General features: G+C 33.3%; 4 protein-coding genes across 4 annotated transcripts; 3 read left to right on the top strand and 1 right to left on the bottom strand.

The window, feature by feature from the left end:
* Positions 1 to 169: 169 nt before the first annotated feature.
* On the top strand, positions 170 to 1,864 carry POG1 (Pog1p; the record flags this gene model as incomplete). Its single annotated transcript, XM_071053402.1, has 1 exon — positions 170 to 1,864. The coding sequence occupies one exon, from the start codon at positions 170 to 172 to the stop codon at positions 1,862 to 1,864; it is 1,695 nt and encodes a 564-aa protein (XP_070910810.1).
* Positions 1,865 to 3,829: 1,965 nt separating this feature from the next.
* On the top strand, positions 3,830 to 5,587 carry QDR2 (cation transporter; the record flags this gene model as incomplete). The annotated part of the gene is made up of 1 exon (XM_071053401.1): positions 3,830 to 5,587. One exon carries the CDS (start codon positions 3,830 to 3,832, stop codon positions 5,585 to 5,587), a length of 1,758 nt encoding a protein of 585 aa, XP_070910809.1.
* A 719-nt stretch (positions 5,588 to 6,306) lies between these two features.
* Positions 6,307 to 9,252, bottom strand: RPI1 (Rpi1p; the record flags this gene model as incomplete). Its single annotated transcript, XM_071053400.1, has 1 exon — positions 6,307 to 9,252. The coding sequence occupies one exon, from the start codon at positions 9,250 to 9,252 to the stop codon at positions 6,307 to 6,309; it is 2,946 nt and encodes a 981-aa protein (XP_070910808.1).
* Positions 9,253 to 12,416: 3,164 nt separating this feature from the next.
* Positions 12,417 to 13,100, top strand: RHO3 (Rho family GTPase RHO3; the record flags this gene model as incomplete). Its single annotated transcript, XM_071053399.1, has 1 exon — positions 12,417 to 13,100. The coding sequence occupies one exon, from the start codon at positions 12,417 to 12,419 to the stop codon at positions 13,098 to 13,100; it is 684 nt and encodes a 227-aa protein (XP_070910807.1).
* Between the last annotated feature and the right edge of the window lie 284 nt (positions 13,101 to 13,384).

Raw genomic sequence — 13,384 nt, 5'->3', positions numbered from 1 at the left:
AATACAAATATCACAGCCGGAAAACCATTTAAACACAATTAGAAAAGAAAAGTAGAAAGAGCTTGCCAAGCAAAAAAAAAATTAGACTTTTCAAAGTTGCTTAAGGTACTATAATATACCAGACAAGAAAAATAATAGATAAAATATTCACAACTCATACAAACTTCCAATGGAGCAAGAAAAAGTTAATTCTGAAAAAGAAAATAGCGCATCTGTTGAATCAATTACCAGAGAAGAGAAAATTGAATTAGAAAACAGAAGAACAGAAGGAAGCTCTCGAAATAGTACCCATAATAATGAAGGGAAAAATGATAGTAATGATATCAATACTACAAAGGCTACTAAAACTGTCCAAACTGAAGATAGACCCACATTAGCAACTGGAGTCAGTATACCGTCTACGGTTGCATCTAATATATCGGCATCGAGTCTGCCAACTGGAACATCACTGGCATCTACGAGACCAACCACCACTGTGGAAACTAGTGCAGCATCAAGTGGGTGGGATAATCCTAATATTACTGGTGCTCTAAACGCCTACTCTTATGATCTCCGTGTAAAACTTTTGAAAAGTCTCGGAGTTGAGAATATTTCAAGGATTGACGTAGCTGATAACAAATTATTGGAACGGTTTTTCAATTTGCATGTTGAAAGAGAACGGAAAGAAATAGAACTTATGAGGACGCAGAATCTAGAAAGGTTGGATGTTATAACCGAAAGATTTATTAAGAGTGAAAAGTTCACTAACGATACGATATCGAAACTTTTAGATATCTTAAACTCTAAGGGTATTGAATCCGTTGATGCCCTTGGAAATTCATCACCAACACTTCCTGCGAAGAGAGCAGATTATTCGCCAACAAGATTGATGAGTCCAAGAGGACATAAAAGATATAAATCTGAAATTCCAACGGTTCCTGAAAGTGAATTTATGGCAGGGCAACCAATCTCTGTTCAACAACAGCCACATATGATATACCAACCCTATCAGACTCAACCAAATATGATACCACAGACTTTTTATATGCAACAAGGCCAACAGCAGGGACAAAGCCAACAAGGCCAACAAGTTCAAATGTGGCCCAGTACTAACAGCTACCAGCAACAATCTGGTATACCAGTAGCTTTTCATGCTCCAAGCCTACCTGCAAGTCATTCGGATAATAATGATGAGATAAAGTCTCAAATAAATGTGGGTAGTGAGTCTACTATAAGGAGCCGCCATCAGTCGGTTTCTTCTACTCAACAAGGTCTATCAAATCCAAATTCTGAATCAACTACAAGTGTATCTACTAAAATTCAGAGTGGTGGTGAAATAAATGTTTCCGGTAAAGGCTCAGAGCAAGGTAATACCACGAGACAGTATTCAGGTCAACATTCAGCAAGTAATATCCAGTTTGCCACACCGGCCGTATCTAATCCTGGATTTGTTTCATATCAAACAGCAAGGGGACCATATGTTGTAGTTCCACAAGGAGGACAACCTATCCAAAATGCTCAATATGTAACGACTACCGGTGCTCACTACTATCCAACAGCCCAACAGAATGTTGGTGGTCTATTGCCAGGATCACAAGGATATCAACCGAGTTTAGCTTCAACTACCACTTCTGGCAGCCAAGGTACCAATAGTATGCTACCATCTGTCCAATACAGAAATCAAGCAGGCGAATCGCTAACAGGACAAGCACCTACTCTATCTTTAACTTCATCTTCTCACTCTAAAAAAGCTCAAAGTAGCCATAGACGCACTCAAAGCGCAAATGTAGCGCTGTCAAATGCAGCAAGATCCCCCACTCGTAATACGAACCAAAGACCAGTCAATTTTTTGATACACACACCGAAACACCCTCCACCAACATAGGCTAAGGATTGCTACAATATTTTCGTGTGTTCTATTTCCTTTTGTTTTGCTAATTTTTTTTTTTTCATTTCTATTCAAGAACATACCCATCTCTAATCCTGTCGATTATTTTCCAATTATTTCACTTTATTTCTATCAAATTTGCCATAAAAGAGCATGAATTTTTTTTTCTCATATTAATACCCATATTTTCTAATAATTATTTTCAATTCTAAATTTTATTTTTCTTATTCTTTTAATTTCTTAAAAAAAGAAATATTTTTTTTTACAATAAGTTGTATTTCTAAAAAAAAAAATCATACTGACTATAGTTTCATTTTTTTGATATTATTTATGTTCCTTGTTTCCATTGGTATTGTAGTTTTCACAGAAGGTCTACTAAATTGAGCAATTGCGAATGCTTTTATATTGGACTTATTTTACTTACTCTTACGATAGGGAGGTATAAGCTAAAGTTATAAACTTTGGATCATTGATAATGAATAATATATAAAGATAATAGTTATAACCACCGTTGTTATTTTATTTTAAATTTTTTGTTATTTTGTTGTAATGTATTAGTTTTGAAGTCATTAACCCATTCAATATTTTCAAGAACATATCAGTTTACATAAAAAAAAATATTTTAATGTTTTTGAACTAAAATTAGTTTAGTTGAACAATAAAATGAGTCATCGAAATTAGTGCTACCCGCCCCTTCTCCAAAACTTAATCCAACAATTATCATATTCGAGTTACTTCTTTTTGTTAGTAGCAAGGAAAGATTTATACCAATATAAATATATTCTGTTATCCGAGAAAACGGCTTGTCGAAGGGTTTTTAATTTGATCCTAACACCACAATTACACGTATCGCACACACAATAACATAAACGTAACCATTATTCATAAAACGATTTCATGTAAGCGATATCCTTTGCATTCCACGCACTCATCATAGCCAAGAAACCAATTCATCCTGACCAAGGAGGCTAACGTTCTGTATCATTTATAAGCATCAAAAGTTTTTCTGTTATGTGTCAAAAACAGAAGACTATCTAGCTTCATCTGTAGTAAAAATTCCGTAGAGTTGTAAATGATCTACAAATTTTATATTCCACGGTTTGTTCTGGTCTAACAATGGGTGGGGAGGAGGGCGTAACCATAGTGGAGAATATTTTTTTATACGGTATGTTCTGAGCGGTGAAAAAAGCCTCCACCAAAAAAAAAATAACTACAAAACCAAATAATGTACTGTACGATATTTTGAGTACGGTTCATAGATGGTCATTCAAAGCGATGCCCTCTAGAATACTTGTAGGCGGGCATATCTTGTGATGACAAAAAAATTCAAAAAGCGATAAAAAGGAATTCAGAAAGCATAGAATATCGAAAAAAAAGAAAGAAAATAAGTATAGAAGGAGGGGGGTCTTCATCAATGCGAATTCTTCACTGTATAAAAAAAAATTACAAGAAATCAGTGATTTGGAGTGCAGTAAAAAGGAATAGTAACTTTTTATTCTTTCTTTCTTTTGTTTTTACTATCTTACCTTAGAAATAACGTAGCTTCAGGGTCTTAGTACACAAATTTCAGCCAAGTAGGGAAAAACGCACAATTGCAGATTGCTGTTGCGATGATTTCATATATAAAGAGAAGGGTATTACTTTCATCTAATAAACTAATAGATCATAGTATTTTACAACGTTTTGTTATTATATATTTTACTAACTAATTCCCTCTTAAGGTAGCAATTAATTATACCTAATTCATATTACAGATAATTAATTATACTTAATTCATAATACGGATAATTAATTAAATATTCAATTCTTCAACATCACATAAACTTTCTTTCTGATTAAAGAAAGCTAATTAAAAAGTAATTGAGTATATCAAATTATCTTACAAAAATACTCGATAGAACAACGAACAAACTTAGCACTTGTAAAGGTTTACAGACAAAAAAAAAACAACAACAAAAAAAAATGCATTCATTAGACTTTCATGAGTCTGCTTCAATGCGAGATGAAGAACTAGAATCACATTATTCAATAGAGTCTTATGAGAGACCTCAGGTGCTCGCCGCGGCGGATGAATCGTCGATCGATGACACCAAGGAGGACATTACAGATTTAAAAGAACCTATCTATAAAACTAGGTCGAATCAAAACGAACCTGATATCAATAATGCGCCACCATATTCTAGATTTGATGCAAAATATAAAATGGCTCTTGTATTACAATGTGCATATACTGGTCTGTTCTCCACAATGGCTGGTGCTATTTATTATCCAGTCTTAAGTGTTATAGAAAAAGATTTCCATATTACTGAAGAAATGGTAAATATTACAGTTGTCGTTTATTTCATATTCCAAGGTTTAGCACCTACGCTAATGGGTGGTCTTGCAGATTCTCTTGGTCGCCGACCTGTTGTACTCTTTGCCATTATAGTATATTTCTGTGCCTGTGTGGGCTTAGCCTGTGCTAAAAACTACTCTCAAATAGTGGGCCTAAGATGTTTGCAAGCCGCAGGTATATCACCTGTTATTGCTATCAATAGTGGTATCATTGGGGATGTTACCACTAGAGCAGAAAGAGGTGGCTATGTTGGTTTAATATCTGGTTTCCAAGTCTTGGGTAGTGCATTTGGTGCCCTTATCGGTGCCGGTTTATCTTCAACTTGGGATTGGAGAGCCATTTTCTGGTTCTTAGCTATTGGATCAGGAGCCTGTTTGGTACTATCTGCGATATTACTACCAGAAACAAAAAGAACAATTGTTGGAAATGGATCAATTACTCCGCATTCCTATGTTAATAAGGCACCAGCACTTGCTTTCCCTGTGATTAGAAAAAAATTACACCTTGACAATCCAGAATATGAAACTTTGGAACCTAAAGTTGAACTGAACCTTTTTGCACCTCTTTACGTATTAAGAATAAAAGAGATTGCCATTCTATTATATACTGCAGGTGTTCAATTTGCTCTATGGTCAACTCATCAAACAGCTCTTTCAACTGTACTAAGCAAAAAATATCACTTAAGCGTTGCTAAGATCGGTTTATGTTATCTACCAACAGGAATTTGCACATTGATAAGTATTGTATCATCAGGACGTTATCTAAACTGGAGTTATAGGAGACGGGCGGCAAAGCATAAAGAATGGCTAAAGGTTCAGGAAAAGGAGTTGTTAGAAGCAAATAATTACAATCAAGAGCTTGTGAAAGAAATAATGCGTAACGACCCTAAATATGTGCTCAACATTGTTAAGGTAAGGCTACATGCTGCATTCTACACATTGATGTTGAGCAGTAGTGGGTTTATTTGCTTTGGATGGTGCATAGATGTGAAAGCACATCTAGCAGCAGTTTTAGTGATGAGTGGTTTTGCTTCATTATTTTCTAATTGTATTTTGACGATGTCGACAACATTAATTGTTGATATATTCCCATCAAAAACATCTACCGCTACTGGCTGCTTGAATTTATTTAGATGTCTTCTAGCTGCTTTATTCATTGGTTGTTTAAGTAAAATGACCAAAAGTATGACATATGGTGGTGTTTTCACCTTCTTGGGTGTATTGACAGCTATTTCTTCTGTTCCATTATTTTATTTAGTAAATAATGGTAAGAAGATAGCATTTACTAGAAAGAAGCTGGAAGAAGAAGCTGTAGGAGCAGCCAGTGCAGAAAAAGTTAAACAAGAAAGTGCTGACATAAAAAATCCTACTAGTAATCATGGTTAGTTAAAATTACTCAATGCATGGACACAACATTTTATTTTCATATCGGTTAAACCTATAACTAAATTAAAGCTTTAAAATATTGCTATATCTCGGTTGACATGAAATGACATAACGAACATAATTCCACAGCTATATTCTCATGCTGTAATTCTCATAATAAAGCTAGTTGCAAGGAGTATACATTTATAGACATTTACAGATACTTAAGTAATAAAAATATTCATTAATAATTCTTAATTAACTATTACAATTCTTACATTTTGTTCTAAGCTGATTATTTATAATGGTACTTAATAATTGTCATGCGTGGGGCGAAAAATTTCCCTACTAACAGATTTGTTTGAATTTATCTAATAAACAAATAAAAAAATAAATGATGTACAAGGGAAAGGAATATCTTAGTCAGTCAAAATAATATTTTTATCTTACTAAAATCAAGGATCAAACTAACCTAATGTGCCACTTGCTGTGCAACTGAATGAAACTACCTAGTTAAAAACTAGGTACGACAGAATAACTAGAGAAGGCAGAAAGCGTTAATTGGCTATAGCATAAGCTAATAGTTTATTATAGATCATCCCTTAAAACAGTTATTGAACCGAGAAGGTAATATTTTGTAACTATATATGCTATATATGCTATATCTACTCTATCACGTTTCATGCATTGACTGGCTCTAAATTAAAATTATTATCCGACCGTATTAATCTTTAATGTCACTACAATGGCTTACCATTGAAATATTGAGGTTGTGGGAGAACATTGCTGTTACTTATTTTTGGAAGTGGTTGCGGTAGTTTGGGTTGTGGTAAATTAGGTAGCTTTCTACTTGAATGATGTTTAGTTGTTCTTTGTTGTGGTGTGTTTTGCTGTATATGTAACTGGTTATACTGTGGGGGTGATAAAGTTAACCGAGATGGGATATGTGATGATTGCATGTTACTTTGTCTTTGTTCACCTACTTGGTTTTGGTCACCTACTTGGTTTTGGTCTAGATTTTGGGATGGTGGTGCTGGCTGGTGCGGGAGTTGCTGCTGTTGTTGCTTTTGTTGCTGTTGCTGTTGCTGTTGCTGATTTTGGTTATCAGTTCTGAAATTGGAAGCTTGATTTCTTAGCTGGTTATCATAACTGTTATTATTTTGATTATTTTGTGGATTTTGTAATTGCTGATCTAGGAATGTTGATGAAAAAGATGTACTCGAAGAAGAAGAAGTTTCAGATGACGGTGGCATTATCGGCTGTTGAATTATAGCGTATAGCGTAGAAAGCATCTTTGATTGCTCTTCATAACTACTATTTAGGTCACTGATTTGGTTTCTTAGCTGTTCAATTTGATCTCTTAGGGTCGAGATTACAGAATACATAGACTGATACATTGTCTCCATGTATTGCTTTTGTGTTTCAACAAGATTCAGATGAATATTCGTAGCCTGTTCATTCATAGATTGGTTACCGCTCTGGTCTGATTGATATTGCTGATTAAGATTCTGGGTATTCTGTATTTGAGAATTTTGTGGGGGCAATTGCTGATTCTGTGACTGTACCTGTTGAGAAGGTTGTGATGTATTTTGATGTTTAATCGGAATTTGTGGAATACCAGGGTGGATTACTCCCTGTTGATTACCGTACAGATAGCTAGATGGATAAAATGATGACGATTGAGATTGTGTCCCAGCGTTAGAAGATGAAGAAGATGAGAACTGAAGTTGCGAAGCATTGGACCCTTGCATTACATTTGATTGATTATTTTGTAGTAAGTTCGGCAAATTGTTGCCAAACTGCGATTGTGAGGATTCTTCCATCCTATTACTAACATTACCACCAGTCCCTTGGTTATTATTACTAATATTGTTCATATTGTTATTTTGCATTTGGAAGTCAGTTAATGTAGTCATCCGTGTATCTTGTAATTCGGGGGTACTCGTTTCATTAGATGGAGACAAAAATACTTGCTTTTGTGAATTAATATTAGTATTATTTGTATTCCGCAATAAGGTTGAATATGTTGATGAACCTTGGGCATGATTTTTAGTATTACCTTCAAAATCAGGTATATGCGTTATATTCAAATTAACTTGATTAGAATCAACCGAGTCATTAGATTTTTTGAAGATGATATTACCATTATAAAATGTAATAGTTTTTCTTAGTTTGATCAGTAGATGCCTTAGAGGCAGTGGTATTGATCTTAGGTTATCGTCTTGATGAAATCTGAATTTCGCTTCAACGCCAGTACCATAATAACCAGGCGTCGCATTAACACTACTACCAACTATATTAGTATTTTGATTAGATGTATTCGAATTTTGAGATATTTGGCCTAGACTACCCATTCTCTGTTGTGATGTAGAACTTGAGGGAGTTGAATCATTTCCTAGTAGTTGAAAATTAGAATGTGCTGAAGATGAGGAGGACGTAGTGTGATCATGACCATGAGACTCTTCTATCCTCAAAGCTTTTGCGTAAAGAACCTTAAATCTATCATGGCATTGCCTAAAATTCCTTACATGACCGTATTTCTCGTTTAAAATTTGAGATATCCGTATCCAAAAATTTTTCATCGGTTTAAAATATTCCACATATGTCAATAATTCAGCATTCTCTAGAATTGTTTTTACGAAAGCAATATCTTCATAATCCTTCCATTTTTTTCTTGCTGGTTTTATAGATTCTATGCCATTCGGGTCTTTCTTAACTTCAACCATTTTATCCAGATTTTTCCCCTCAGACGAGGGGTCCTTACGTGTTACAGGCTTCATAGTGAAAGCAGCCGAGCCTGAAGATTCATTGCTCGAAGGAACAGAAGATGCCAGTCCTAGGTTCGACTGTGATGAAGTAGACCCTGATTTGCGGGTACCATTTGTACTACTACTATTACTACTACTGGATGTTGTCTCTTTATTATTGATGTTGTTGTTAGACATATTGTTATCCTGACTTTTCCTTTCATCACTTCTACGTTCATTTATCCTATATTTTTCGTTAAACTCTAGAACGTTACGTCCACTACCCCTAGTACTACTTTCCTTGCTATTCAAGTTACTAGGGCGTCTAGCGTAGTTGTACTGAGTATTTATGTCATTCGCTGTATTACATTGCTCATTAATATCTCCGTTATTTGTACTACTAATATTATGTTCCGATGTTCTCCTAGAGAGTAGAAGATTATTTTGATTATTAGCATCATTATTAGCGTTAGAATTACTGTTACAACCATCCTTGTTGGTATTACGATCGGAGACATTATTATGCATTTGTGGACTCGACTCTGAAAGCGTACTATGTTCAGACGATATATCTGTACCTGTTACAAAACTACCACTAGTGTTATCATTACCACTAGTACTATCATCATTTTTTCCATTATCGTTACAATTACTAGCCTCTGGCTTATTATTATATTCACTTGACGAACTTGACCCATCGTTGGAATTATGGTTACCGTCTATCAAATCTTTAATTTTTTTAGCATTAGAATCACTTGAGGAAGCGTCAATGTTAACATCGAGACCTCCTACTTCGACACCAATATCAATAGGCTCTTCTAGCTGCGCTGTATTAGCGCTACTGTTACTACTAGTGTCATTATCCTTCTTCGACGTGTCTTCATCTGTACTCTTCTTTTCATCTCCTGGAATCCCGAACTTGGAGTTCAAAAGATCCATCAAATTTTGAAATTTATAGTCCTTATTATTGCTGTACAATACTGGCCCGTTTTTATTTTTTATTCTTTTCTTATAATTTGTTGATATAATATCAAGTATTTTTCAAATTAAAAAAAAAAAAACCTTGATTAATTGAGGTTTATTTTGTTGGTAGGGAATTGTATGAAAATTTATTTCTCTTTCTATTCTTTTATTATCTTGAATTTATTAGATTAGATTGGTACTTCAAAATTTTTTTTTTTTTTGGTTATATATGTTTTTGATTATATTACCATTTGCTTTTTTAGCCCTATTTTAGAATAATGTTTATTTCTATCTTATAACTTTATTGTTTCAATATTAAAATAATATAATAATAATAAAAAAAGAACTACAACTGATATACTAGCATTAATTTAAGGTAGATAATATTTACGAAACTATTTTATTCTTTCCTTTATGTGTTTTTTTATTTAAATTATTTTTTTTTTTTATATATTTCTTTTCAAGAAGATTTTTTGTTGTTGTTGTTCCTTTTTTCTTCTTCCTTTCTTTTCATGTATAGAAGTTCATCATTTCATTTCTATACATTTTCCTCTTTTTCTATACATTTTGATTTAAACAATATATCATAAATAAGGTACCGATTTGTACGCGCCTTTCTACCGGTAACTGAATTTTCAGAATTCTACTCAACTTAATAGCTGATTGGAATCCATTTATTTTTAAGGAACCGTCTTTTCCTCTCAGAAAGTTGCGTAACGAAAAAACTTCCAAAACAATGTCAATTATTTACTAGCAAATGGCTGTACAATGTCTTCATTTTATTTTTTTTTTATAAAATAAATTCCGGGTCGATTTCGAAGATATTTCTTATTTTAGTTTTTTATTTATGTAAGTCAAACGCCTCTTTCTGTGTGTTAATTCTTTGTAGATTTCAGGGACAATTAATATTTATATTTTATTGATCTGTTGCTGCTTTTTTCTTAGATGGGGACATATTTTTTTTTTGCGGGTGTTTCAATGCCTTTAAAAAAAGTAAGAAAAGTTTTTTATTTTTATTTTAAGGGACTAGATTTCAGGTACTGCGGGTTATTCTTCGAGTACTAAAAATTTCAAAAAAAAAAGAGAGAGAATTTTTCACGCACCGGAAAATCAATTTTTATATAAGACTGGGTGGCACAAATCTATCCCCACCCCTTACGCATCGGTAAACCAAAGAAAACAACAACAACATAATAATATACACAGACAGTGGCGCACAAATGATGCAGATAAAAGCGACTACAAAAAAAAGGAAGAAGGACTTGTGAAGAAAAAATATGAAATCCGTTTTTCTTGTTTTCTTCTTATAAGGGGACCAGTGAAACCCTCTGAGAAATAGATAACATATCAACTAAATAAGGTAATCTCAACAACATTACCTACGAAGAAAATTTGTACGGTAGATGTACTCATAAAATTACAACATTACAAACAAAAAGGTCATCACTATGAATGGATAATATTCAGGGTCTCGGAGAAAAATAGGTACAAACATGACCGTTAAGAGGGTGTACGGGATTCTTCTTCCCTCTATATAAAAAAAGGAAAGATAGAAGCGACAAAAAAGCGTTCTATTTCAGATAACAGCAAGTGGAAAGCAATCATAATATCTTTTCTTTTTCTTTGAAATAATTGGTCGCTCTATACGTGATTTATTGAGTGGGGAAATGAAAAGTGGGAGCTGGGTGAGTAAGGGATATGGGAAGGAGGGTATGGGGCTACTGAATTTCTCAGGTATTCTTTTTTATTTTTTTTTTTTCTTAGTTCCTGTAGTCGAAAATCAGGTACAACGACGGATTAACGAGGTTTTTTTTGTGCTATTTGATATTTTCTACTTGTTCTTTTTGTTTCTTTACCATTCTACGCCGTTTTTCTGAGAGCAATTTCAGGGGAAGAAAAGCAAAAAAAAACAACAAAAAAAAAACTAGCAAAGTTAGCTAACAGAGAAGAGACTGTACATCACACAGTTTAGTAAGAATCTAGTAACAAGTACTATCATCAAAATATAATACATATGTTCGTAGACCATAGTAAACGGGTACACCACACCTACAATAAACTTTTCTCGGCTCGGAGGAAGGATCTCGCCCTTGATATCATCAAAAAGTATCTTAATCTGATAAATTAAGCCACGTTGAGATGATATTGGGCAAAATATAATATGGTAAGATAATAATGGTGAAAGAAACAAACTCTAATAGAGATTTGTCTACCATATGGGCTTTCTTTGACAATTTAATCGTTAATAGTAAATATTCATTTTTAGATAGTCCATTATTTACTCAAAGTAAATACATAGTATCACGTTATTCTATATCATCTTGAATAATTAATAACCATATGGTTTGTCTTTTTTATTGATAAGTTATTTTTTTTCATTTCTTTATATAATCGTACTCTCTTACGTAAGCCACCACGGTACCTGATTTACAAGAGATTTTACCTAAAATTTTTAGCATCAGCTTATCTATTGGATCTAACACTTGACGACCGATACTTATTGCTGTAAAGAAGCGATCCAGAATAGCATCAAAAAAAAAAACAAACTATAAAGCATACTCGTGGATAGAGATATTGTACACGTGTATTTTGTAGAAAATGATGACTATAATAGCTAACGAACCATACACGTTCTAGTCGTGTAAGATGTTAAATACCTTAACTCATCTTTTTTTAATTCCTTTTCGCATTTTATTGTTTATATTCATTCTTCAAACTCAGAAAATTAGTATACAGTTTTTTTTCCCCCTTCAAAAGTCAGTCTTCGTGTTGTACCCACTCTTTGTTTACCTTTTTATTTATTTATAATTTCTTGAGTTGCCTTCATTCTGCAAATATTTTATTTGTTTCTTGTCTTTTTTTCTTAATCAAAGTGTTTTTAGTTCTCGAGATTATCGTAAATCAACAAAATTACCTGTTTTTACTATTTTTCCGATTTTAACTATTAAAAATAAAATACCATTATACCTTTTCGTGTTTCTTATTTTTTTATTCATTCTATACTTAGGAATCATACCTCCAATATTATATTATAACGTTCCTTTTGACTTGACAATAAAAAGAAACATATTTAAAAAGAATATAATCACAAAACTAAGGAATTAACGAGCAAATCCCACTAATATAAAAAAATAAAAATAATGTCTTTTCTATGTGGTTCATCCGGTTCTCAATCTTCCTCCTCAAAAAGGCCAATTGAAAGAAAAATTGTTATTTTAGGTGACGGTGCTTGTGGTAAGACATCCCTTTTGAATGTGTTTACGAGAGGTTACTTCCCTGAAGTTTACGAACCTACCGTGTTTGAAAACTATATTCATGATATTTTTGTTGATAATAAACATATTACGTTGTCTCTATGGGATACAGCAGGACAAGAAGAATTTGACAGATTACGATCATTATCTTATTCTGATACCCATACTATAATGTTATGTTTTAGCATAGACTCCAGAGACTCCTTGGAGAACGTTAAAAACAAATGGGTTGGAGAAATTACAGATCACTGTGAGGGTGTAAATTTAGTCCTAGTTGCATTGAAATGTGATTTGAGAAATAATGAAAACAATGTTATAACACCTAACAACATACAAAACAACCGTAATAACAACGGTAACCAAAACCTGATAACATATGAAGAAGGTTTGGCTATGGCAAAGCAGATAGGTGCTCTACGTTATTTAGAGTGTAGTGCGAAGCTGAATAAAGGTGTGAATGAAGCTTTCACTGAAGCTGCAAGAGTTGCCCTAACTGCTAAAAATGCCAACGATCAAATTAATACCAAGAACAACTCAAACGACAAGGAAAGTTTCTGTACTATTGCATAAATAAAATAACCGTCCATTACTGAACGTTGTCACTTAGGTATCGTTTAATATATACATTTTTGTTGTGGGAGATAAGATTTTAAATCTATTCCTTGGCAATAGTGAAGGAATTGTGATACCAAATCACTTTAGTTAAATTTAAACTACAATATGTAACAATTTCAAATAATAGTTCTTTTCAATTTACCATGATACAAATAGAGTAAAGGATATCTTAGATGATAGTTCGTTCAGGTTAAGAATGTCATTGATAATGTTAATACATGTATCCCCATTCACAGATG

This window comes from Nakaseomyces bracarensis (assembly GCF_045282275.1).
Source record: "Nakaseomyces bracarensis strain CBM3 chromosome Unknown Scaff11_0, whole genome shotgun sequence".
Lineage (NCBI taxonomy): Eukaryota > Fungi > Ascomycota > Saccharomycetes > Saccharomycetales > Saccharomycetaceae > Nakaseomyces > Nakaseomyces bracarensis.
This window is presented reverse-complemented; position numbering and strand designations above follow the sequence as displayed.